A 26,066-nucleotide genomic window follows, 5' to 3' on the forward strand; every position below is an offset into this window, starting at 1 on the left:
ATTGGACGGATGAATGCAAATGCCTGTTGATACTGATACTGCTGCATGTTGACTTACAGCTGCTGGCTCACCACGGCGGGCTCAGCTTCCCCTCCTCTTGGTGTTTTTATACCAGGGAATTCCCACCCCTCCTCCTGCATCTGCCTCCAAATCTCCATCTGCATCTCCAGCTCAAGCCCATTCCCGCCTCGTCAGCTGCTTACTCTACGCTTCCACCACGGCCAAGCCCATTTTTCGCACTCTCGCACTCCTCTTCAGCCACAGGGAACCCACCCCGCGGCCAATAGCGCCCTCGCACCCCTGAAGTGAGCTCACCTGCAGGCGACCAGGCGCAGGTACGCACAAACTGAAACGACGACACGGGCCACCCTTGGCTCCATTCTCAATCCTCCATTCAACAACGCACGACACACCAAGTTCCACGGAACCACGCTCCGGGATTCAACGGGAGACGCAAGCCAGCGAGACAACAAAAAGAGACAAAAAAAGACACGACAGGGGGTGGGCTTCGCATTGGAAATACTCCTAGTGCATCTTTTTACCTAACGTCGCTGCAGCTTGTTGGCGCCGCCCTTGCTTTTTGCCTTTCCTCCCCCCGGCTTCTGCCACCAAACGGATCGCGGTCTAGGCCTGAGTTCGGTTTCACGCATTGATTCACTGTTGACCAGGCCGCTTTTCTGCCTTTCCTCCTTTCCACACCACTGAAAGTCGCCCGATCCAACTTCAACAACTCTCTTTCACCCTCCCAACGCGGCTACGGACCTGTGCCTTTCTCAATATTCACCGTCCGACTCGTCTACGTCCGCAGCGCGGCATCGTGCGCGCCTTGTCCCACCACAGCACAGCACAGCACAGCACAGCCATCAATTCCCCCAGAAACCCGCTTCATCGCGCGCCCCACGTCGCGAGGCCTGGAACGCCGCTAATCAATCGACGACTCCTCGACCACGTCGATCTCGAAAGTCGGCTTTCCGTCCACGACCAGCCGCATGCCTAGGAGCGAGAAGTCCTCGGAGGAGCAGAAGCAACAGCAGCAGGGATCGCGCGGATTCCTCGACTCCATCGCCAGCATGAGTGGCGACGCCCCTGGCGGTCGCTTCTGGCGCAAGCAGAAGCTGGGCTCGGGTGACTACACCCTCGAGGAGCGAACCACCACCGAGACAGCTGAGGGCGATGGCGACGGTGGTGCAAGTGACAGCGTGAACGAGGGTGTTTCGACCGAGTACCGCACCTACAAGCGCCGGTGGTTTGGGCTGGCCCAGCTGACGCTCATGAACATCATTGTGTCGTGGGATGTAAGTTACCTCACTCATGATTGAAAGCAATTATATACGCCTACTGACCCTCCGCAGTGGATGACCTTTGCTCCCGTCGCCTCCCACGCCGCCGCATACTACGACGTGAGCGAATCCACCATCAACTGGATCAGCATCGCCTTCTTCCTGGCCTTTGTCGCCGTCTTCCCCATCAGCATCGCCATTCTTCACCGCGGACCCAAGCTGGCCTTTATGACCGCCGCCGTCCTGATCCTCATTGGCAACTGGATTCGCTACGCCGGTTCGACAAAGTCCTCGGGCGGCAACATCGCCCACGCCATGGCCGGCGAGATCGTCATTGGCTTCGCCCAACCCTTTATCCTCGCCGCGCCCACTCGCTACTCCGATCTGTGGTTCACCAACCGCGGCCGTGTTGCGGCGACTGCTCTCACCAGTTTGGCTAATCCGTTTGGCGCCGCGCTGGGCCAGTTAGTCACCCCTCTCTGGGTCAGCAAGTCTAGCGACATGTCCAATGCGGTTCTCTATGTTTCCATCCTCGTAAGTCACCTCGCACTTAACCTGACCTCACATCCCCCTCTTCACAACTAGCTCAACTCGCTAACACAACTCTTCAAGTCGACCGTGAGCTGTGTCCCGGCCTTCTTCGTCCCTGCCAAACCGCCGACGCCCGTCGGCCCGGCCTCCGAGACCCCCAAGCTTAGTCTCCGTGCCTCCGTCGGCGCCGTCTCCGGGTCCCTCGAGCTCTGGCTCCTTCTCATCCCCTTTTCCATCTACGTCGGCTTCTTCAACTCCATTTCGTCCCTCCTCAACCAGATGCTCAACCCCTACGACTTCTCCGACGATGAGGCTGGCATTGGAGGCGCAGTCCTTATTGTCGTTGGTCTAGTTGCCTCCGCAATTGCCTCTCCGATTATCGACCGCACGAAGTCCTTCCTGTTCGCCATCAAGCTCCTTGTTCCCGTTATTGGCCTCTCCTACCTCGCCTTCATCTGGATGCCCCAGACCCGGGTCCTGGCAGGTCCCTACGTTGTCCTCGCGATCCTCGGCGCCTCTTCTTTCTCTCTCGTCCCCGTCGCTCTGGAATACCTGATCGAACTGAGCCACCCACTTAGCCCAGAAGTCACCTCTACGATTGCTTGGGCTGGCGGCCAGTTATTCGGTGCCATCTTCACCATTATCAGCGATGCTCTGATCGCGGGACACAATGCCAACCCCCCAAAGAACATGAAGAATGCTCTCATCTTCCAAGCTGTCATCGCCCTAGCCATTGTGCCTCTCCCCTTGTGCATCGGCCTCTTTGGCCGCCAGGACAAGGTTGCCCTGCGTCGTATCCATTCTGACCAGGAGGTTCGCTCACGTACCGTCGTGACTACGGAACCGTAAGCGTGTACTTGCTTCAGAACTACGCAAAGGACAGGTAGCGGAGCGGGACCATCCTTGCTGGATATGACTTTGGGGGGCCGGCGTGCCCTTTCACGAACGGAAGTAATCAATAATTAATGTCATCTGTATATCTTTTGTTATGTATGCGTGTCGTTATCGCAAGATACCCATCAAGTCGTCGCCCTGCCTGCTTTTTGGCTCTATATTGCATTCCCATCCATCTCGTGGCGTCTTACTTGCATACGCCCCCGTTGATGCAAGTATCCGCGAATCCATTACGCCCGTTTGACATCAATAATATTTGCCCATTCGTGCCGTAGATCCTCCATCTTCTTCCAGCACTCCGCACCCAGCGCCTCAAACTCGACGAGGTCATCCTCGGTGACATTTTGGGTGCCCGACTTCCTCCCGACCGACTTGTTGAGCACGCCGACGGCCGTGTCCGCTTTGGGGTCCTCGACCTTGCCCTCCCATCCCCAGCCCTCAACCTCGGTCTTCTTGACGTCCACCTCGAGCTTGCGATTAGAGGAGCTGCCCCACTTGACGTGCTCGGCATCGAGGTCGTCGAGGGCAGACTGCTCCTGCAGCACGACCCAGGCGGCCGACTTGGACCCCGTGTAGGGGTCGACGGCGTGCCAGGGGGAGCCGAGCCAGCGGGCGACTACGAGGGCAAATGTGTAGATCCCCATGAGGAACCAGGGGACGGGGAAGATGGTGCTGGCGACGATGCCCGGATGCGTGAGGTAGAACTTGGGCCGCACAGGCTTCGCCTCGGCTTCCTTAGGATCATCGAGGGTGAGGAAAGGAATCGAGTAGGGCTGGGAGGAGGGCATCGTGGTGGTGAGGGAGAGGGCGTCGGTGAGTCGCTTGGAGGACTCGTAGGGTCCAATGCCATCGAAGCACTGGATATCTGACAGATTCAGCGAGTTGCGGACTGCCTCAAGACTACCGGACCAAATAATACGACCGGGGGTTTCGTTCTGGGAGCGGCGGCTTAGGAGAGGGAGGAGCTCGTGGGCGAGAATGTAATGGCCGAAAACACAGGCCGAGAAGACCTCGCCGAGGAGGGGCTTGGCGGGCTGGAGTTTTGGTCAACATAAGGGACAAACATAATGATTGGGGGCGAGGGGGGAATCATACGTAGCCATATTGGGCTTGTTCGTTCAAGATGCAGGTTGGTAGAGCATCCTTGAAGGTGGGCCATGTCACGGACTGCGTCAAACCCTTCGTGAAGAAGCTCCAGATGGCCAAGGGGTAGTTGCAGCCAGACCAGCCGCCGTATGCGGCATTGCACACGACACTGTCCAGGCGCGGGATGTACACATTTCGGAGATACTCGTCCTGTAAACCCTCGGGGTTGCTCACGGGCTCGTTGACCAGGCGGTCAGCGAAGGCGTAGAGGCCGCGCACATCGCACAGGTCGAGCTGCAGACTCAAGACGTGGACTCGGGCGACGGTATCCTCCCACCGGTATTTCTCGCCGATTCGGGATCGCAAAGCCGTCGACGTCTGGGCGGCCTGTTCGGCGTAGGATCGCAGCGCGCGGATCGTCTGGAGGGACTTGGACTTGGAGCGGGTGGTGGGGATGAGGATGAGGTGGGAGGTCAGGGAACGCGTAGCGAGGAACTCGTCAATGAGGCGCTCGCCGATGCTGAGGCCAATGCCACTGTAGAAGATCTGTCAGTATGTCGTTGTCTTCATGGAAGCTTTGCAATTGAGCCTGCGACTTGGCCGGTACCTGTTGGCGCCTGTAATGAGGACGAAGAGCTGCTCGTGGGGAGGGACGGCGTCCCAGGGCGCAGGGACAGGAGCCAATTGAGACCCCATCTGGTGAGATGCGACGCTTGACTGGAGCTACAACCAAAATACTACGCGATGTTCAGGGTTCTCCAGCTTCGGGAGGTTGCTGGAGCGTAATTGAAGAGGAGCCGTGTCTAATTAATCTTGGATACCGCCGCCACTGGGTAGTGTTAATGGGGTGCTTGCTTCTGTCCCGCCCCACGTGATAGATAGACCCAAGCGTCATCCAGGGGGACCACTTACACGTCTACGATGCAGCCTCATAAAACGTGTCGCTACATAGCAGGATTCTGTAAATCTGGCATTTCTACTGTTGGCACTTAGTTCGTCATCATTGCCAGTTAGACCATGTCAATTAGACTCATAGCTTCAAGCCTGAGCATACGCAGACCGAAGAGTCACCTTGAATACAAATAGAGCTCGCTAAATAAATCGCCCCTGGAGGAAACCCCGTTCTACTTGAAAGCAGTCCGCTACGAAAATTATGCAATACCCTTTGTTACGAAGAGAAAAAAAAATGGGAGAATGCACGTATCTCTCGCGAATGAGAATCCAGAGAATGAATAAGAATGCGAATAAGATAGGTGCGTATACGAATACGCTCTACCCCTCCACACAGCAACCCTAACCCACGACGTACATTACCTGGCCCGGCTCACGGAATCCCGGGTGCTGTCATCTACTACTACTACGAAACATCAGGACCGGGCTTACCTCAACATCGATTAGATATCACACAGCTACGACGGTACGGAAGAAGTCAAAGACGAATTGGAGAATAATCATAATCATTACTTTTTGCTACGTATTGCAGTGAACTAGCCTGGGCATCTGCAACTGCGTAGCCTTAATAGCAACAAGACGCTGCATCAAATGCAATGCTTCCCGTTGCAACATACTCCATAGAGATTATCATGACTTTTCTGGATCGACATTGTACCCAATGCCCCGGCTAAGAATATTGTTCCCCTGCGCACATTCGCAAACCATCATTACTCCCCGGACTTGTTAATCCCCTCCTGAACAGCAGCCAGGATCAGATCCTTGGCCATCTCAACACCCTCTTCGGTTCCGATAATCTCAATGGCCTCATCCTTGGCCTGGTCTCGGGGCACTTGGATCTTGCAGTTGCTCTGCTTGCGGATCTGGTTAACCTTGGAGCCGTTGGGGCCAATCACATGGCGGTAGGTTCTGGGGTCAGGAAGAACAAGGTAGCCAGTGGCATCGTTCTTCTTGGCCTGGTCAAGTGCCTTGGCGATAGCCTCCTTGGCCTTGGTCACATTCTCAGGCGTGCCTCGCAGGACCCAAGGAATCTCGCCATCCTCGCCTGAGGAAACCTGGACAACCTTCCACGAGTGGGCATCCGTGGTGGAATCCTCCTCGTCCGTGATCAGGGGCAGGGCACCCACGTTGGAGCGGGTAGTCGAGTCAGGCTTGGGAGGGAGAGGCTGACCGGCATGGTCAACAGTGACCTGGTGGTTGTTGCGAAGCTGGCGGAAGAATTGACCGCCGTTGGAGACGGAGTGGTGAAGGTTGCGGGGAACCTGAATGGTCTCGCCCTGCTGAGCCTTGACCAAGGACAGGATGTGCTCCTTAGCCTTCGCCACGTTCTCGGGTCGCCCAGTCACCTTGACGCCAGTCTTGCCATCGCCCTGACGGGGGACGTCAATGGAGACGGTCAACTTGGACTCGAGCTGTCGCTTGACATCACCGCCACGACCGATAAGCGAGCGGTGGTTGTCAATGGGGACCTCCACGATCTCAGTGACCTGGTTCTCGCGCTCGGCGACAATCTCCTGAATGCGCTCAATAATCTTCTGAACAACGTCGCTACGGCCCTCGATCTTGATGGTGTTTCCATCGGCCTCCTGCTTGGGGAACTGGATGGTACGGGCAAGCTCGCGTCGATCATCAGATCCACCGGCCTTGACAACAATGTCTCGAAGGTTAGCACCTATAAATAAGTCAGTTATCAACATCTTCGATAGCATAGTAACGGGAATCTTACCGCTCGCTCCGATCAGAGCCTTGTGATACTTCTTCTCGATATCCAAGGTGCGAACCACGGTATCGTCAAAGACAGCGCGCTTCTCCTCCAAAATCTTCTTCGCCTTAGCAACCTGAGCAGCCGTGCCCTTGATCTGGATTTCCACAATATCCGTGTCCCGGTCAGCAGGTACGTCAATCTTGGCACCACTGGCCTGTCTGAGCTCGTCAAGAGCGGCACCGGCTTGACCAATCAGAGATCCAACTTGCTTCTGCTGTACAGCAACAGTGGCAGTGGCAGAATGCTCCTCAAGATATTTGTGCAGAGAGAAAAGCTCGTCACGAGCCTCATCCGCACCCTTCTTGGGACCTCGGATGATGACCTCGTTAGCAGGCTGCTGTCGGCGGGGCTTTCCAGTCTCGCTAGCAGCGTCCGCGTTGGACTGATCATCCGCAACGTTCTTGGCAGATCGGGGGAAGAAGATCAGGACCTTGTAGCGGGTCTGCAGACGGTTGATCTGGCTGCCCTGGGAGCCAATAAGCTCGCGGTGGTACTTAGGATCAATCTTCATGATGTGGGTGGTCTCATCAGCCAGTGTGCGAGCAAGGCCCTGGATATGCGAGCGGCAAGTCTCGGCCTTGGCCTTGGGACCCTTGAGCTCAACCTTCCCATCCTGAACCTGGATCTCGACATCGAATCGATCACGGAGCTCACGGATGTTACTACCACCCTTGCCAATAAGGTGGTTGGCATACTTCTGAGGGAAGTCGAAGCTCAAGGTGAAACCACGCTCCTTCTCGTCCTCCTTCTCCTGCTCCACAAAGGCATTGGCCTTCGCGGAAAGTGCCTCAACGGCCGATGCGGGGCCTCGAAGAGTAATCGTAGTGCCAACCTTTGTGACTCTAACAGGGATCTGATCAGATGAGCGGCTCTCCTGCTCCTTCTTGATGAATCGCCGAAGCCTCTCGTGGAACTTTAGAGGGACGTCGAGGGAATCAGTAGCAATCTGCTCCTGCTTGTTGATGAGATCGAGGATATGCTTCTGGGCTTCCCGGAGACCCTGCTGGAAAGTGCGGACATCGGCGTCCGTGGGCTTGTTGCGGGGCAGCTGGTAGGGACCTTCAGCAGGCTCAGGACCTTCAAACACAAGCAAAACGGGGGCACCAGGCTCCGACGCATCGGGGACAACAACATGAACACCGTATTCCTTTTTGATCTTCGGCGTGATGTCGTTTCGGATATGCTGATGGAAGAAGGAATCAATAGGCACTGCACTCATGCGTGAAGGGGGTTGACCATTGATGATGCCAGTAATCTCGGACTGGGCACGAATGGCGTTCTTTCCTTCACGAGAATAGAGCTCCCACGGCAAAGCACCATCCTGGGAAAAGGGGGTGTTGATGTGAGTGTTGTACAGCTTCTCCAGACGCTCAATCTCCTTGCGCTGACGGAGGTATCGAGTGACATAGCCAGCGTGAGCAGCAGCACCCCCAGGGGCATTTCGGTGGAATCGGGCAATGTCAAGGTTGGACATTTGCATACCCATTGCGAGGTCCATGGCCTTCTCTAGACCGGCCTGAACCTGATCGGCAGGGCCGATGACGGTCACGGTGTCATCATCCGCATCGGTGGGCAGAATGATGGCGCAGCCAGTGTCAGCGAAGAATTCCTCAGTGGGAACACCTCGGTCACCAATAATGAACTGGTGTCGTCCTCGCTGAATAGAGAGCTGCTCAGCCTCGAGCTGTTTGTGAAGCTCAGCAACCTGGCGCTCAATTTCCGCGCGAACCTTCTGCACAGCAGCGCGGTCACCCGCAAGTTGAATGTGATTCTCCTCGTGCCCCGCCGGGGCGAACACAGGTCGCTGGCCAGCGCTGGCGGCAACAGGGGACGGGCCAGGCGTGTAAGCTTGCAGAGGAGGCACTCGCATCTGGATGCCGTGGTCCTCCTCCAGAGCATGGGCGAGGGCGTTTCCAGGGCCGGCAATGAATGGATAGAAGGCGGCGGGGATGCCGCGGACCTTGGTCTGGACGTTGGCGGATCGCTCACCAGCAATCTTCAGGATCTCGTTGCGGGCCGAGGCGGCAGAGAGAGCATTGCCCTCAACGATGACGTCAATGGTGGCATCGTCGTCGTCATCAATGGGCTGGTTCTCGTCGACCTTGGGCAATTGAATCTTGGCGCCAGTCTTCTCCTGAAGAGCCTTGATCATAGATCCACCCTTACCAATGATGTGGGCTCGAGTAGACTGGGGGATCTGGACGGTGATGCTTTGCTGGAACAGAGTTAGCTTGTATCACATCAGGGGGTCGGTGTAGAACATACCTTGGTGCCAATTTGGAAGACCAGGTCCTTGAGTGCCTGTTGAGCGACGTCTTGAGGACCAGTGGCATCAAACTTAAGGCGGCCGTTGGAGGCGGTGGCCATGGTAATGTTGGCACGAGATTTACGGTTGATGTCCTTGATGATGTCGGGGATGGGCCTCCTCAGTTGGTTACGGGGCATGATATACTGGGGATCAAGGGTAACCGATTCGACATTGCGGCCGGGGATGAACATGGACGGCATAGCGTTTTGGGGAGTTGCAGTTCCCGACGCGGGGGTCGAGGAGCGGGAACCGCCCTTGGCTGCAGCGCCGTTGGAATTACCGTTGGCGTTGTTCTTGGCTCCCCAGATCGGCGCCACGTTGGCGCTTTTACCCTTGGGAGCTCCGAGCTCAGGGAATAATTCGTGCGATTGAGTATCAAGAGAGCTCTTAGGACCCTGCGGCTGCTTGCCAGCGGACTTTGCGCTGATAGGTGCAGCCCAGGAACCAGAGGCATCGTTGGAGACCTTGACGGGGAGATCCTCATCCTGCGCATCTTCGACGGTGACGTGATGAGGAGCCTCGGCGTGCTTCTGGAGAAGCTTCTGCGCGGCAGAAACCTCGCCGAGGTTGGTGGTATCGACGGGGGTCTCGGAGGCCATGATGGAAGCTTTGCTTAAATACGGCGACTCGGGAATCGTGATATAGTAGACGGAGAAAGGAGGAGTGTGGTGATGGCTAAAGAGACAGCTTGTTAGAAACGGGCATGCACAGGAATTGCACTCTCGGAGGAGCGTGTAGGGGCCATTGCCAATGGGCATGGGGTGGGCGTACTGGTTCTAAAGGCTGCTTGAAGCACTGAAGCTTGCAGCCAGAAAAAGCTGGAGAAGACGGTGAAGAGGGAGCTCGGTACGGGTGACGGACGACAAATGACCAGATGTTGTGGAGTCTGGGGTCTCTAGAACATTGTGCAAGAAACCAACAGACGGCGATGACCAGGAACCAGGAGGAACAACCAGAGATGTGGCAGAGACCGGAGAGCGGAGGACGGACTCGGAGGGAGGCAAATGGAGATGGGATGCGAGAGTGAGGTTGAGAGGTGAGGGTTGAGACTTGAGGGTGAGGTGGAAGTTTCTCCATACTCACCAGAGGTTCTAGCCTCTGGGCCGCTCTAAGCCAGCAGGGATCGTGGAGCCAGTGCCTTTGGAGCCACCTACACCTCTACACCTCCAGACCGACCCTCCGGAGCTCTGGCAGGAGCCACCTAAAATTTACGCGAAGCTTGTCCGGCCCGGAGCAACCAGTCGCCAGAGGCCAGTTCATGCCATGGCCTCCCAAAACCGGGAAAGACCAAACGACGAAAGGGGGTCTCCGGGTCACGGGATACCACATGTGACATTTCCCCATACCTCACCATTTCGGGTTACCCCCAATTGCACCGGTGTAAGACAGTCGAGCACGTGATGATGGAGTGATAATGCATGTCCTTCACTCTCCCTCATCGCCTTCATTTAGCTATCTCGGACATTATCATCGTGCTGACCGTCATGGGAAGTGATTATGTGCTGCTGTCCTGACTGGTTCGCTTCCCAGGTCAGTCGCGTACCTAGTTCGTGTCAAGAGGCGCCGGCAAACGTGCCAAAGGCCAAGCAGTCTCACTTCTGAATGGCTATCGGCAACCAGAACTGACGCAATTGCACCTAAAATTTCTTCCAATTTGCCTGTAAACGGAAGCTCCTCGCGAGAAAACAGGTGCTTTTCACTGGGAGACCTGCCGATGGGTGGCCAGATGTCCCCGTCTAGTCTGAGAGAGTGCGTTGGCCAGCAGTGGGGTCGCAATTGGAACCCTCAGTGTCGGCTTTCAAGCCACCAACCAAACTCGCCGCTACTCATCTGGGAGTGTTGCAGCCGACAATGAATTAGGTTTCACGACAAATCTCTCTTCTCTCGTCTCTATTAATCAAACAAAATAATAGTGCTCGGATTCAACGACTTGGAGAATCTGGGTTCAACCTAGCCGTAGTTATGCTAGCATATGTGGGTAGCTCGGCGTTCAGGGGAAAGCATGGGATTCTCTCCTTGATGTGGGTTGAATTTATACCTTGTCCAAACTGGGCCGCATCCGATTTCCATCATAGGCTTTTGGGAGTGGCCTCATGTAGTGTAAAGGAGCAGATACGATGCAATCTCCGCTCAGCCATGTCGAGCTCCACGCGCCATGACAGGTCGCCCGCCAGTGCACGAAGATCCCGAGACCCGCGGTCTAGAAAGGTCAGGGTTTCCTTGCCACTGTTCCAACCTCAGTCTAAAAACACCCCGCTATTAAGGGTTGTTTAGTAGAATGATAACTCAGGATCGTCAAATATAGTCGAGAGAATGAATTTTGACACAATACCATGCCCCTCTCTTAAGACCGGAGAATTAAATCGGGACGGAGAAAATTGATTGCCAATTCAATACTGCAGGCCAAAATTGCCGAATTTCTGAGATGTGACTGAACCCTGTCCTTTCTTCTAGCTCCTGCACCTGGAACTCCCGCGACATCTAGGTCGTCTGCAACACCGAAGATTCCATCTCTCGGCTACTGCAGGTACGGATTTACTACGTAGATGGCATGCGACACGGCACGGAACGGCAGGGCAAATCTAGTGATTCAAATATACACACACGGTACTTGGGTCAGTACTGTACAGTGCACAAGACCTCGACCTCGCTAATGTTGAAGTCTGTGTCTTTATGTACTACGTATGACGAGAACTTTGTTGGACTGTTGCGTGGGGCCCGATTGGAGTCACATTCGCTTGGAGGCCTACTGCAAGTGCGTACGCAGAAGAAATTAGTGTTGACGACGTGTACAACGAGGGGAAAGAAGCATTGGGAGTCCAATTCCAGCATTGGAGGAAACTGGGACGCTTATCGAGCAGCTTCTTAACCCGCGGGATGCGAACGAACACGTACGCAGGATCCCAACAAGTGCTAAACCACAGCTGAAGGATTTGGCGGCCGTATCAATGGGGGCCAGGGGTGCTGAGGGTGTGCTCACCACTTCTCATGATGCAGGACGGCGTAACCTCCAGTGCCAGCGAGGACAGAGTGTGGCACAATTGGGTAGGGTAAACCAGGGCCGGTGAAAGGATCCCCCAGAAAACCAGATGCGCCACGGAAACTGGGCCATCTAGAAACGCAGGTTGTGCAGCAGATGTCGTACTCGGTGGTGAAGGTCGACAAATGACGGTTGGCTAGCTGGCATTTGTCACTTGGGGGCGGCATTTGGCAGAGAGGATCCGCGAAACAGTACCGTAAATGGTAGCCGGAGACCCAGAGACTTGGATAATTGGGCAGCATCCATACGCGACGGATGCGAGCTTTGTCGCCGTTGTCAGTCAGGGTGGAACAATTCCTCGTATCGCGTGGCGGCCTTGACCCGACCCGCAGGCCGGCAAGGTAATGGCAGGATCTCGTCAAAGACGGCACAGGATGTACGCGTCCAAGATGTGGTAACTAATGAACCGCAACCAACGGCAACGAAATGCCAGGGACGAGACATGTTTGCGGCCATGTCGAAACCCGGGATACCTCCAAAGTATCGTCGGCGGCTGGTGGGCCAAAGTCTATGGATGTCTCGCATCGAGACGCCAGGCGGATGTCCGGGCCCAATCCAAAGGGCTGAAGCGCCCATGACCCGCCGCGTGCCTGGGAAAGACGGCCGTGGAGGTGAGACGGAAGCCCCTGACGTGAAACGAGGAAGCGCCTCAAGCATCAGACGGCAGCAGTAGCAGTCGCAGTTTAATAGATTAATCAATTCATCGACAGAGCAACTCCCGACGTGTAAGGGTCCGTTGATCACACAATTGCAGTGGGATTGACTTCGGACAGCCAGTCGATAAGTGGAGAAGAGGCTATCACATCTTGAGAACGCTACACCGGCTCTCAGTCATTAACTAGGTACCCAGTTATCTTGAGCGACCCTCCGAGGTAACGAGGATGGGATGAGATGAGATGACGACGCCGTCTCTCGTCTGAGCAGACGCTACAGCCGCACGCACACCCGGCACCAAAGCAAAGAGATGGGAATGTGAAGGACTAGACGCCCCGTCATCGTCACGTCTCTCCCATGGCTGCAGGCCTGTAACCTGCTTCAGAAGTTCAGCCTCCAGGGCATCCTGCGGTTCCCGATGGATCCAAATCGGCCCCACTGGGACGGCGTCTGCGCGAATGAATTTGCGTACCAGTCAAGGGAATGGCTCCGTCGTAGAGGAGTGTTAAAAAAAAAAGTGCCGAGAGGAAGCAGCGTAGCCGCATAACCTTTACGCCGCGCGCGCTGGACGGACAACCAGGCTTACAAGCTGCAACGGGCCAGTGCGGATGTTGGACAGTTGGAGGAGTGACACATCAGCAAAGGGCGACGACCCAAGGCTTACCCAGTCTCCACCGGCCACGAGCGGGCGACAAGCGGACAATACGTAGTCAGCGGCGGGCTACAGTAGCTCCAGTCGGCGCAAGCCATCAACCACATATCAATTGCAGCACCACTCGGTCTGCGTCGCGGACGAGGAAGCGCCACCCTAAAATTGTCCAAGGACCAGGAGCTCCAGCCTTGGAAACCCTGGAGCTGGGAGTCTGTGGTGCTCTGACCCCTCGCGGCGCTCGTTCAGAAGTCTTGTCTCCGCACCAGAGTTGCCAGATCCCAGAGCTGCTCCACCCGCGTCTCCACGCACGCCCGCTCCTGGTGCGTTTGCAACGCGCTTAAGAGTGGTCGTGGGCCTTTTCCAGACTGACTGGCACTGGCACTGGAGCTGGGACTCGCAATGGGCCCCCATAGGGCTAACACCACGCCCCGTCCCCACTCTGTTTCTCCATGTCCCGACTCGTGAGTCTCGAAAAGGACCCAAGAGCCGCGTCCAGAACTGAGAAGCCATCAGACTGTCCGAGACAAAGTGGGGGACGGGACGCTGAAGACTGGAGTAGGGGACCAGAATCTACACAAACTAGTCGGTGGACCTGTGCCGTGCTTAGTGTGGAGGCGCCATTTCCACTTCCGTGCGGTCAAGCAAGGTACAGTGCAGCGCAGTGCAGCGCCGTGCAGGAGAGGGCATAACAGTGCATCACAGTGCGTGTACCGGTCCTCCAAGGCTGTGAATGTGGACCTGAAGTGTATCGTCGCCGTTCATCAACATTGATCCGGCCCAACAGACGGACATAACCAAACTCCTGCCCGAAACGAAGACGCCTCGCTTTTACAGTCGACGTCGTGCGCCGTAGGTTAGGGCACAATGTACTTCGTATGTCGCCAACTGGAGCAAGTCAGGACCCCTGTATGCCAGCATGTGTCAGAGCCACGGCTCGCCAGCCAGCAAAGACGACACAGCCCCCTCGGTCTGCAGCTCGCCGCGTCCCATCCCCTGGAACTCCCCAGTTGGGGGTCCTTTCACACCAACCAACGGAGCACTAAAGCAGAGTCGCAGCAGAGCGTAGCATCCCGCGAGCGAATCGCCGAGGCTCATCTTGTACAGGGCGGATGAAGAGTCCCCAATGAAGTCCCTTGAGTCCCTTGACGTCCCCATAAACTCTGCCGGTACTGGTTGTAGCCAAGTTATTGTCCTCGACTCGTGGAAGCGAGAGAAGAAGGCCATGGAAGGCAGGGTCTCAAGGCCGGCCAAAAGCCAAAATGTCGACCAACCATGGCAGCGGTCAAACCACCATGTGCTTGCGGCGCGCTTTCGCACTGTCGACTTGTGCCAACGGCCCGAGAGTGTACTATGTCAGGGTTTGTGGTGCAGCGCCAGTCGGGGGCAGTTAGGTGCCAGTAGCCCAGCAGCCACAAGGTTCCAAGGCCGCTGGGCTGGCCAGGTACAGTACCTACCTGCCTACTTACCGGCCAGTAGGCTCGTCTCGGGGGGTGCGACCCATCATCCGTCGCCCACATGGTCCAATTGCAAGCCAGCCTAGCCCAGATGGGCTTCATGGATCGCAGTCCCAGCATTGCACGCCTGGTTCTGAATGCCCAAAGCACTGCACTGGCACCATGCGCAGACACCCCGTTCAAGCACGTCGGGCAGTCAAATCAAGCAGAATTCAAGTCAATCCAAGTAGTTTTTTCATATCAGACCGTCAATGGGCCATTGATGCATCCATTCATTGATTCACGGCCCGTCCTGTTGGCCCTTCCTCAACACCAACTCTCCTCCTTCGACAGCATGCCCACTCGTCCAAACTCACTCCCTCCATCATCCCCCCACGCGTATCTCTCGCTCCTCTCTCACGCTTCTCGCTACAGCGCGCATCCCCTTTCCCCTTTCACTCATTCGTTCATTTGATATCCCCTGGAGGCAGAACTGGGGTTCAATCAAGCTCTCACCCATATCTCTCTCGAAACAGGCAACCCGCATTCCGCATCCCGCATCCCGCACCATCACCCATCATCCACCTGTCCGTCAGCACCAGCAACAGCGCCGGCGCAGCACAACACGGCACAGCGCACAGCACAGCGCAATACGAAGCCGTTCGTAAAGCTCGACGCCAACAAACAGGCATAAAACAGAAGCTGGTAAGCCGGGCCTTGATCCTGATCCCGATCCTGATCCGAAGCTGGACCCAGGCGTCATTGTCCTTGTCACTGTCATCGGTCCGCACCCCATCATACAGTATCCCACACCCATCCTCAGCCGCCCGCATTCCCGCATTCCATCTCACTCACGCACTTTCACTCTGTCACAAACATCGATATTCTTTCATACCACCCGCACAGTACCATCGCACTTGGCGCTCGCACATACTCACATACAACGGTACCCTCTCCCTATCCGTCCCAGAGTACCTGTGTACGGAGTACGTCCCACTAGGCCCCCTCCTCGCCCCTCCCATCTCCCCTCCACGCCCCAATCCCAACCCACCTTGGCCACCTTGGGCGGTCCGCGTCAAGCAGGCTCTCTATTCGGAGACAGCGCCTCAGTGGCCAACCGCTTTTCCCTGTTCCCCAAGTCTCAGTTCCCAGTCGCAGCCCCCTCCCCCCCCCAGCGCCGAGCATAATCACATCCAAAAAGCACAAAGCACAAGCTCGATCAAAGGCACACGCAGGAGCAAGGCCCGCCCGCACTGCGCTGCACTGCATCGGAATTTGGCTTTGTTGGCTCTGGCTCTGGCCGCCAAACCCGCGCACCTTTTCCTCCTTGCACACCCTGCTGCCCTCGCTCGACCCATTCATTATCTGCATAGCCGTCCTGAGACCTTTTTTTAGCCAAGCCCGCCTGCTGGATCATGGACGGCCCCGGGTCTACCTCCTCCTCTGCTTCCATCGCCCCTTCCCATCGTCGCAAACTCGTCAAGAAGCCTCCATCTCATCACTACGCCCGCTCATCCTCCGGCTTCGATGGTGGTGGCGGCTACGACGCCGATTCCCTTGGAAGCAAACGCAGTTCCCAAAGTCTGAGACGAGCCCCAAGCGCTCCCCCAGCACGCTCCAACCCCGCGACCGCGTCGGGACACACTCCCGCCAACACCTTTCGATCGAACGCATCACCCATCCTGCCGCAGGGCGATTTTACCACCTCCAACGCCTGGACTCCCGTCCCTCGCAATAATCGCCTCTCCGACTCCCACCTTCGACCCCTTAGCAAACCAGCCGCCCCCGCTGACGACTTCATCGGCGCCCCCTTCGACGGCGCCGCCATCCTCAATCGGATTGAGTCGACAAAGGTGCCGAGCCCCCAGGGTCCAGTCCACCGCCACCACAATCATCAACCCCCGCTCCTCAAGATCGGTGCCGATTCCCAGCTCGCGACCCCCATCTTGCGGCCCTCCGCCAGTTTTACCGGGATGGATTCGTCTCTGTCTGAGAAAGGCCTCGGGCCACGCGCTCCTACCGATGGCTCCATGGGTAACACCAAGCGATATTCAGATGATGGCAGGGAGCCCAAGTCGGCTGTCCTGCGAAAGAAGTCGGGCTTCTCAGGCTTCATGAACAGTCTTGTCGGCTCGCCCAAGAAGCCTGTCATTTCCGCCCCCGAGAACCCTGTTCACGTCACTCACGTCGGCTACGATAGTACGACGGGCCAGTTCACTGTCAGTCTCTCCAGTCCCGCCTTGTGGCGTCCCCGCCCATCCATCCACGTTAACATCATCGTAGGGCCTGCCAAAGGAATGGCAGCGGTTGATCAACGAAAGCGGCATCCCCGAGAAGGAAAGGCGAGAGAACCCTCAAACGATGGTTGATATTTTACAGTTCTACAAGGAGACCACTGAGAGGCCCCACGAGGATCAGAGCCTCGAAAAGTTCCACCATGCTGGCGCCCAATATGCGGCCAACTCTCCTGCGTCTGCAGCATCTCCGGGCACGTACCCGTCAAATTATATGGGTATGTCACCAATCACTAGTCCATCTGTCGAACCCAGGTTTCCAACTGTCAATCATGAAGGAAGTTTTGAGAATCCCCGAGCTCCGCCGCCCGTTCCCAGAGGCCAGGTCTCGGGCAAAGACCTGATGCCCAGTCGACCGGCCCCGAAACCGCCTATCAGCATGAACAACCGACACCATCCCCAAGGTGCCTACACTGCCAAGGACTCTGGCATTGGCATGTCGCAGTCTGGTGAAGAATCCTTCGGCTCCAAGGACAACAGTCCCATGCTCCCCGAAGAACACCGCTCTCGATCGAACTCGCGCGTTCAAGTACCATCGCCGTATGCCCCGACAGCCCCCCAGCAGAACCAAGTCGTCCAAGCGCAAGCTGCCGCTTATCAGCAGCAGCTCATGCAGCAACAGCAGGAGCAGGCGATGGCTCAGGCCCAGGCTGCTATGTCTGGCCAGGTCACGCGGGCTCCTAGCAAGAGAACGCCTCAGCATCAAGTTCCCGCACCAGTTGGCCAGCCCAGTCAGCCTCCACACCCCAACACGGCGTATGGACGTCCCCCCGAGGCCAATGGCGTTGCGAACGCCCCACGGCAACAACCCGGACCCGGAGCCATTCCCGGAGCCATTCCCGGAGCCAGGCCGCGACACCGAGCTCGGCAAAGCGCTGCGTTCGATGTCGTTGCCTCTCTTAAGCGAATTTGCTCTGAGGGCGATCCTCGCGACATTTACCGTGGATTCAACAAGATCGGTCAGGGCGCCTCAGGTGGTGTCTACACTGGCCACGAGCGGGGCACGAACCGTCTTGTGGCCATTAAGCAGATGAACCTTGAGCAGCAACCTAAGAAGGATCTGATCATCAATGAGATTCTCGTCATGAAGGACAGCTCGCACCCGAACATTGTCAACTTCATTGACAGCTACCTCTGTGGCGGAGAGCTGTGGGTCGTGATGGAATTCATGGAAGGTGGCAGCCTTACGGATGTTGTCACCTTCAACATCATGTCCGAGGGCCAGATCGCCTCCGTGTGCCGGGAGACCTTGAAGGGACTGCAGCACCTACATTCCAAGGGAGTCATCCACCGCGACATCAAATCCGACAACATTTTGCTTTCCATGGAGGGTAACATTAAGCTCAGTATGTCGCCGTTCAACCGTTGGAGAGCCGTTGAAAACCCGTTGAAATATTCTTGATTGGACTACACTAACTGGAAATAGCTGACTTTGGCTTCTGCGCTACCATCAACGAAGCCCAAAACAAGCGAACAACCATGGTGGGAACACCGTACTGGATGGCCCCCGAAGTAGTCACTAGAAAAGAGTACGGCCGGAAAGTCGACATCTGGTCCCTTGGTATCATGGCCATTGAGATGATTGAGGGCGAGCCTCCATACCTAACAGAGTCCCCCCTTCGAGCCTTGTGGCTGATCGCGACCAACGGGACTCCCAATATCAAGAACGAGCAGGATCTCTCGCCTCTCTTCAAGGATTTCTTGTACTTTGCGCTCAAGGTCGATCCTGAGAAGCGAGCAAGCGCCCACGATCTGCTCCGAGTACGTTTTTTCCCTAGGCCGTTGCCTCCATTAGTCTTTTGTACTAACCTTGGCATAGCATGAATTCATGAAGCAGTGCGTTGATCTTACACAACTGTCGCCATTGGTCCGAGCCGCTCGAGAACAAAGAGCGCAAGAGAAGGCCCGCAAGGGACAATAGGCTGGTCCATGCGGTATTCCAAGTCGCCGAGTAGCTCCCCAATTGGGAGGGAAGACGGTCGGTTACTGGCATCGCTAAGACGATAAATCGATCTCCCCTTCCAACCAAATAGCCGAGGGTTCGCTCCCCCTGCGCAATTTGGATATGACGACACGGGCGACAGCGCAGTTGATCTGAAAGCTTGGCCAATCGAACTCGCGTCCCCGGCGGATCTCGCACCTCGATTCTCAATCATATAATGACCATTTTTTTCGGAAAGCCTCTTTTCGATTACCTTAACATAGCAGGCCTTGCATCTTAAAGTTGGAGTTGGCATTGGTGCCGCGTCATGGGACTCTGGCTTGCGCAGGGAGACGCAGAAGACCGAGCACAAAAGGTGCCAGCAGGTGACGCGGATACGACGCCTGAAAGCACATAGAAATGACACGCTGGATATACCCCCTGCATACGAACAAGTTACTTCACAAGTTACTTCCGCCGAGTTTACCTCGAGATAGGTCTATTACGTTGCTAGACCCTTCTCTCCTCACCAACTCCAATCATAAAATTTTGTTTTGTTACTTCGCCTCGCAAGATTCACAGTGTGTACGCGGTCGGGGGTGGTTCTGTCGAGATGAAGGGATACTTGATGAGTTTGATCAAACTGAATTTGCTATCCGTTCCAGCTATCCGCCCTAGGTATCTGTCCCCGCCACACGCGCCCGCGCAAAACATAAACATAAAACGCCCCGAGAATAATGCGGCATCTTACCCTAGTTGAGACGGGCGGCGTTGCCGTGGGACAGAGCATTCCCCTGCTCCCAATTTTGGTAGATTGTGCTCATCTGCCGGCGCAACCTCGCGCCCTCTCCACGAGCAGCATCCACGCCCGTGGCGACACTGGACTTGACCTTGCCCAGCATAGCGACGGTGCCAAGGGCTGCTGGCCGCGGCTGGTGCTTGAGCTTGTCAGTGCTGGAGTGGAAGTACATGGACTGGCGGACCGTCTCGCGGACCGATGCGGCAGCGCGTTGGGTGGTGTTAGAGGCCTTGAGAAGTGCGGGCTTAAGGCGATTGCGCAGCTTGCGGGCGACGCGGAGAGGGAGAGAGCACAGAAGTTGCATTGCGAAGTTTTGTTGGTTGGTTGTGGGTTGAGTGTTTTCGGCGTCGTTGAGTTTGGGGATTGCCGTTTGCAGAAAGCGACAGTGATGTGATATGAGCTTGGTCGGGTGGTTGATGAATGATTATGACTCGTCGGGTGCTCGCCGGCAGCTCAGTTGATCTCTTGATCTCGTGCTGGCTTGTGCTGTCACCCGGTAGATGGGAATGAAGTGGATGGGACGAGATGGATGAGGTTTCTGAGGGTAGCGGTTTCGTTTCTTGGGCTCCTGTTGTCTCTTTGACCAACTCGAAAAGTCGATTCTCCTGGTATCTTGCTGCAAAATGTAAAAGGGCGTCTCACGATCCCGGGAGGGGGGGGGGAACAGCCTGGTTTTCTTCTTCATCTACCGTGCCATCCCCCGCCACCCGGACCAGACGTCTACTTCGACGAGGGTCCCATCGGCACGCGCCGTCGGCTTAATTACATGCGGTGTAAATCCTACTAGAGCATTGATGGGTCCGGTTTCGTGTAACGTGGACAGCACTGGTTCGTTGAAGGGCCGCTTCGGGGGGGAGGCAGGCACGTCAGGCGTACGTCGCATGGAAGCGAGAAAGGAGACGGGGCCAGTGCGTGATTGGGAACGCGGGAATGCGGGAGAGCGGGATGCGAGCCTGGCGAAGAGGCGGTGTCTCGGGCGGCGTCTGGCTGGGGGGGAGGGGGGGCTGGCTGCAAGTCTCGCGTGGTGTTTTGGCGCCAGCGTCTGACTTTGGCATTTTTGGTGTAAGGATTGGATAGTTGTTGGTCTCTCTCTGCGTTGGTCTTATCACTGCAATCCTGCTTCCTGCCCTCTTATCCTCTGCATACGATTGCATCCATCTCCATCATTCTTACTTGCCCGTTCCGATTGTAGGTTTTCCCTCTCTCTCTCTCCATCAGCCGATGTTGGGCCCACACTGATCTGCGGGCTGGTGGCGGGTATTGGCGACTGCGAGGAAGCGGTGAGACGCGGCGGCCGGCGGTGGGCGGGCCTGGCGCTGGGAGAGGGGGCAGCCGGAACTGACGATGCGATTTCCCTTTTCATGAGCCCGGCGGCGTGCCTATTGGTTGGCCGGGCGGGCCAATGCGAGGCGGGGAATTAATTTAGACTACGTGCATGAGGGGATCGTGAAGACATGGAGTTATGGAGCTATGGAGCTACTACGGAGCATCGTGTAAGACGCAGTGAGTCAATCACTCTAGCGCCATTCCTCTCAAGCAACCACAACGACATAAAGATACCACGGCATTCAATCGCGACACGAGGACAAACAGCCTCCCAGAGCCAAGTAATGAGCATTAGAATTCTTTAGTGTCAACTATAACTCCCGCTGCCACCGGACATTCCAGTGCAGTCTCTCATATCTCTCTATCATACCATCCCAGGTTCTCTATTGTATCCCTTCAATGCTTCCCATTTTTTTCGAGGAAAGAACAGCTATCCTTCGATACCCTTAAACTCCGAACAAGCTTGAGAAAAGAAAATCAGAAACAGATCCGTCATTCGTGACTGAACTGTTTGTGTGCGTAAAACCCCCCCAAGGACCTTTTTGTTTGTTTTTGTGGATTCTTTCCAGAAATGCCCATCCCTCCAAACAATGTATAAAAAATTGGCTCGGTCCTATCCAAGCCGACAAGCGAGTTGCTTAGTAGCAGGTGTAGCCACCGTCGATGATGCAGTTGGAACCGGTCATGAACTTGGACGAGTCCGAGGCGAGGAAGACACACAGGCCGTTGAGCTCGTCGACGTTACCCAGGCGGTTCTGGGGGGTCAGAGACTTCCAGATCTTCTTCTGGGCATCAAGGGCGGGAACACGGTTGAGGGCGGTGTCCATGTAGCCCGGGGAGATGCAGTTGACACGGATCTCGTACTTAGCCCACTCCGCAGCGAGAGACTTGCCAAGCTGGATAACACCAGCCTTGGAGGCGTTGTAGCAGCTCTGCTCCTGGGGGTAGTTGACAACGGAGCCAGACATGGAAGCGACCAGGACGATGGAACCGGGCTTGCCAGCGGCCATCATGGCACGGCCGACGGCCTGGGACATCAGGAAGGAGCCGTTGAGGTTGATGTCAATGAGACGACGGAACATGGCGGGATCGTAGGTCTCGGCCTTGATGTTGGAATCGGCAATACCAGCCGAGTTGACCAGGACATCAGGGGCACCGAAGCGCTCGACAACGTTATCGACGGCAGCGTTGATAGCAGCACCATCGCGAACATCAACCTTGAAGAAGGAGACGGGGAGGCCAGTCTTCTCGTGAAGCTCAGCAGCGGACTGGTCACCAAGCTCCTGGTTGGCATCGAAGATGATGATGGCCTTGGCACCAGCTTCGGCGCAGGCGCGAGCCATGTAGTTACCGAGACCACGGGCACCACCAGTGACGATGATGGTCTTGCCGAAGACACTCATGTTCTTCATGGTCTGGGGCAGGGCATCGAAAACCTTGCGAGTCAGGGGAACGACAGCCTCGTTCTCAGCAGGAGGGACAGGGGTGTCGTGGGGAACCTGGGCAGCAGCATCGGGAACCTTGACGGTGTGCTTGTCACCCTGGCCAGCACCGTAGATGGTGGCCGGGACCTCCTTCTCACGAACAACACTCTTCTTGTTGGCAGTATCAGAGACACGGCTGATACGGGTGGCCGAAAAGAAGCGAGCCGAAGAAGCGGCAGGGCGAGCCACGGGGGCAGCAGCCCGAGAGAGACGGAGGACGTTTCGGGCGGCCGAAGACATTGTGTATATAGTGACGTAGTGCAACGAGAGAATGTGATGAAGGATGAGAGATGTGGAAGAGGATGAAGGAGGAGAAGAGTAGAGGGAAGTGTGTATATTTAATCAAGTGACTGAGGGAGAAAGTCGAAGGAGCAGAGCGTCAGTCGACAAGAGGAGGTCTTGATATAGGTATGCGCCGGCGGGCCAGAGTTAGACGGAGGTGGGGCGCAAGGTGAAGGGTCAGTCCAAAAAAATTTGGGCCGGGGGCGATCTTTTTTTTGGAGAGGGAGAGGGTCAAGTGGCCGCTACTGCAGGTCTAGCGTGGCGGGATGTCCGTAAGGCGAAGATTCACAATCAGCTCAGCTGGGCTGGATCTGGTTTGTAGTTAGGGGTGTCGGACTGAATTCGGTGGTCCGGGAGTCGTCGCAAAGCGTGTCGATCGTGTTACCGATTTGTGTTTGTGGTGCAAGATTGGTGGTAAGGGGTGGTGAATGAGAAGTTAGCTCCGGGGAGGGAAGCTTCGTGGTATGACGGTGACTAGGACGGTGACTAGAGACTAGGTGACGGCAGGTGGACCAGTACTATTCTCAGGGATCCTCAATAGCGACGCCAGAACTACAATCTGCGGACCAGGGGGAAGTTGTTCACGAGATGCGGAGATCTGATTGATGCAATTGCGATGCGGTTGTTGCGGACGAGTGGGTTGACGGACGAGACGTCAGGACTGGATGGATGAGGAGAAGGTGTGGTTGGGTGTCTGCAAACAGGGTTCAGGTCAGCCAAAGCAGTTCCATTGTCGTCCTTTTAAAGAGAGCCTGGATGGCCTCCTCCGTTGGGCCGCTCCTCGCCAACAAGGCGCACGACGAGGGGAGATTGCAGGGAAGCATACCACTTTGTTGTGCGGGGTTCTCGAGAGCTCAAGAATGCAGAGTGTGACAGGACCAAGGTGGTGTTTGATGTGTGTTGTGTGGATGAGGAATCAAGAAGAAATGTTGTGACCGCCAGCTCGTCGAGCGTTTATATACTGAGAGAGTGGAGCAATACGCTGACCGTTTTACACCGACGGTCTGCCCCCTGATATCGACGGTGAGCGTTGTGATGTGATTCACTGTTGCCCCTCTCTCTCCCTACCTTGATTGTCTGCTCAAGTACTTCGTACATTCCTTACCGCACGGGAACCACACCTCCTAGTCGGGGCCCGATGTCGCATGAGCCAGGGTTCATCCACCAAGATGCGACTGGATGGAGACGGCGGATGGTCACAAGATCCAGCACCAGGGGCGCCAGGGGGTGAAAGAAGCAACGAAATTCTGTTTGTCAGACGGACCAGAGATGCCATGCTTTGGCGATGTGGGGGGGCGAGCTTCCAAGCCCGAGCAAAGTGCATGCGTTTCAGTGATAAGGTGCCTGCGAGGAGCCAGCATTAGGGAAAGCTAACGTGCTAACGTGCTTCCGAAGGGGTTTGTTGATGGTGGAGGTGGAGACGGTGGTGTTGTTTCCCCGTTCCCTGTCCTTCCACTCCAATCCGCCTACACACTTGCTTGCTAGTTGGCTGTTGTTTTGACTCCGTGCCGGAAATGTCTTGTTGAGGCGGCTGAGGGTCGGTCTGGAGGTACGAGGGTCTGAGGGTACGAAGCAATTAATTAGAGTGAGTCTAAGGTGACGAGGGTCGTTGGTGGGCGAGAGGGGCATTGGCTGTCAACCCCATCCATGATGGCTGCGTGCCTTCTGTCCCCATTATCTCCGTTCTCGATTGTCGTACGAATGGTGACGGTGACATTGTAAGAGTTTTTTTTTTCTCTGCTCAGGCACACGCACAAACCCATCCCACGCATGTCCGCCCGGCCCGGGTCGGGACTTTCTGGCAGAAGAGGAAGGGGAGGGAAGGTGTGGTCAAGAGAACAATGCGGGTTGGTCGCTCCTACCGACACTCCCACCAGGCCTGCATATGCGGCTCCTGGCTTGTCGCAGCTCCCCCAACCCTTCGGCGCTTCGCTGCTGAGGGATTCCGTATTACCACTCACCTCTCACCACACCTAAGGTACATGGACGTGTATGTGCCTACACACACCTGCGTACCTAACACCAACTCAAGCGCTGGCGGCAGTGCTCCGTCCGAGACGAAAACACAGCGTCAGCCTCAATGACGATGCGAGTGCTAGTCTGTCCTGCGCATCACAAGACAGCAGGGCAATCGGCCAGTCAGCAAAGCCATTGGACTCTGTCAGACATAACCAAACTGACGCCCCCATCCAGACCCCTTGCCCTTGCTTTGTGGCCGTCCAGATGACCTTGTGCCACGACGCACGGCGCCCTCCGCCCCGTCCAATTCCTGCTTCCTTGGGATTCTTTCTGGGGCCTCAATGCCTAGGGACGATCAATCCGCGGCCGCGCCCCATTCCGTGGGGAGCTATGGCGGGGCCTGGCCCGGGCTCCAGGAGTCCAGGGCACCGTCGACGCCATCACAGCACCCACGGCCCGCTAATTCTTAGGGGCTCATGGGGGAAGCACAGGGGTAGCTCTCTCGGTAGCTGCCATGGACGATACCCACCGCATCCACTGCACCCTCAGCACCCACTGCATCCACCCGCGGCGCGCACGAGCCTGCGCACCCTCCCATGCCAAAACCTTGCGTCAACCGACGAGCATTGTTCCAGGAATTCACTGCGTGGCAAATGGAAGCAGATTCCCTGGACACGCCGGGTTCTCTCCCCATCTAATTTTGGAGTGCCGTGCTTCTTCTTGTTTTCGGTATGCAGCTGACCGGCCGCCCGGCAAAGATGCACCAACCACACCTAAATCAGGCGCAATGGACGCGACAGCCTACAGTCAGGCCCATGGCCACGGAGGGCCAGCACCGCACCGCACCACACCACACCACCCACACACCAACCGCAACAAGAGATGTTGGCATGATCGCTCTCAACCGACTCGCGCTCTCTGCCACTCAAGCTGGGTGACACCCGTTGCGGCTTGCAGTAGCCGAAGAGGTGGGATGCCAACACGGGGCCGGCGTTTGGTGGTGGCCCCCATCCTTCTCCATCCTGTCCAGGCAGCCGAATTCCCCTACGGAGTACGGTAGTCCATTCGAAGTACCTCCATCTCACTCACCTCACCGCCCATCCAGAATCCGAGTCAGATGGAACCGGCCCAATTCGCAAAGCTGGTTCGGGGCCGGGTGCAATAGTTTCAAGCCAGGGTTCTCCGAGATGAGCGACAGACATAATTTACATGTCCCGGGTCCCCAGGGCGGTCCCCAGGGCGGTCCCAAGCCTCAAGTGCCAGTGACCTGGGGCAGCCGGGGGCTTCAAGTCTGTGGCGTGGGGTGCCCATGTCCGGGGGGTAAGGACTAGTTCACGCCTCACCGAGATGGCACAACTCATTTCACGCAGGCCATCATGTGGACATGTTGTCTTTTTGACATCCCAC

General features: G+C 56.4%; 7 protein-coding genes across 7 annotated transcripts; 3 read left to right on the top strand and 4 right to left on the bottom strand.

Annotated features, from left to right (window-relative positions):
• Positions 1-1,070: 1,070 nt before the first annotated feature.
• BGZ61DRAFT_347187 (major facilitator superfamily domain-containing protein) lies at positions 1,071-2,660 on the top strand (the record flags this gene model as incomplete). Its single annotated transcript, XM_046239948.1, has 3 exons — positions 1,071-1,295; positions 1,353-1,814; positions 1,893-2,660. 3 exons carry the CDS (start codon positions 1,071-1,073, stop codon positions 2,658-2,660), a joined length of 1,455 nt encoding a protein of 484 aa, XP_046106919.1.
• Positions 2,661-2,779: 119 nt separating this feature from the next.
• On the bottom strand, positions 2,780-4,953 carry BGZ61DRAFT_447951 (uncharacterized protein). The gene is made up of 4 exons (XM_046245418.1): positions 4,704-4,953; positions 4,399-4,620; positions 3,801-4,326; positions 2,780-3,739 (listed from the first exon to the last, which is right to left on the bottom strand). Exons 2-4 carry the CDS (start codon positions 4,485-4,487, stop codon positions 2,936-2,938), a joined length of 1,419 nt encoding a protein of 472 aa, XP_046106920.1. The 5' UTR covers positions 4,488-4,620; positions 4,704-4,953; the 3' UTR covers positions 2,780-2,935.
• Positions 4,954-5,452: 499 nt separating this feature from the next.
• BGZ61DRAFT_475984 (putative RNA binding effector protein Scp160) lies at positions 5,453-9,414 on the bottom strand (the record flags this gene model as incomplete). The annotated part of the gene is made up of 3 exons (XM_046248756.1): positions 5,453-6,414; positions 6,469-8,722; positions 8,773-9,414. 3 exons carry the CDS (start codon positions 9,412-9,414, stop codon positions 5,453-5,455), a joined length of 3,858 nt encoding a protein of 1,285 aa, XP_046106921.1.
• A 4,196-nt stretch (positions 9,415-13,610) lies between these two features.
• On the top strand, positions 13,611-15,069 carry BGZ61DRAFT_475985 (uncharacterized protein; the record flags this gene model as incomplete). The annotated part of the gene is made up of 4 exons (XM_046248757.1): positions 13,611-13,807; positions 13,906-14,010; positions 14,266-14,602; positions 14,638-15,069. The coding sequence occupies 4 exons, from the start codon at positions 13,611-13,613 to the stop codon at positions 15,067-15,069; spliced, it is 1,071 nt and encodes a 356-aa protein (XP_046106922.1).
• A 649-nt stretch (positions 15,070-15,718) lies between these two features.
• BGZ61DRAFT_199429 (kinase-like domain-containing protein) lies at positions 15,719-19,178 on the top strand. Its single transcript, XM_046237896.1, has 5 exons — positions 15,719-16,813; positions 16,878-17,106; positions 17,167-18,234; positions 18,315-18,649; positions 18,708-19,178. Exons 1-5 carry the CDS (start codon positions 16,010-16,012, stop codon positions 18,807-18,809), a joined length of 2,538 nt encoding a protein of 845 aa, XP_046106923.1. The 5' UTR covers positions 15,719-16,009; the 3' UTR covers positions 18,810-19,178.
• A 383-nt stretch (positions 19,179-19,561) lies between these two features.
• BGZ61DRAFT_475987 (uncharacterized protein) lies at positions 19,562-19,912 on the bottom strand (the record flags this gene model as incomplete). The annotated part of the gene is made up of 1 exon (XM_046248758.1): positions 19,562-19,912. The coding sequence occupies one exon, from the start codon at positions 19,910-19,912 to the stop codon at positions 19,562-19,564; it is 351 nt and encodes a 116-aa protein (XP_046106924.1).
• A 1,660-nt stretch (positions 19,913-21,572) lies between these two features.
• BGZ61DRAFT_347077 (uncharacterized protein) lies at positions 21,573-22,658 on the bottom strand (the record flags this gene model as incomplete). Its single annotated transcript, XM_046239940.1, has 1 exon — positions 21,573-22,658. One exon carries the CDS (start codon positions 22,656-22,658, stop codon positions 21,573-21,575), a length of 1,086 nt encoding a protein of 361 aa, XP_046106925.1.
• Between the last annotated feature and the right edge of the window lie 3,408 nt (positions 22,659-26,066).

Source organism: Ilyonectria robusta (assembly GCF_021365365.1).
Source record: "Ilyonectria robusta strain PMI_751 chromosome Unknown BGZ61scaffold_6, whole genome shotgun sequence".
NCBI classification, from domain to species: Eukaryota; Fungi; Ascomycota; class Sordariomycetes; order Hypocreales; family Nectriaceae; genus Ilyonectria; species Ilyonectria robusta.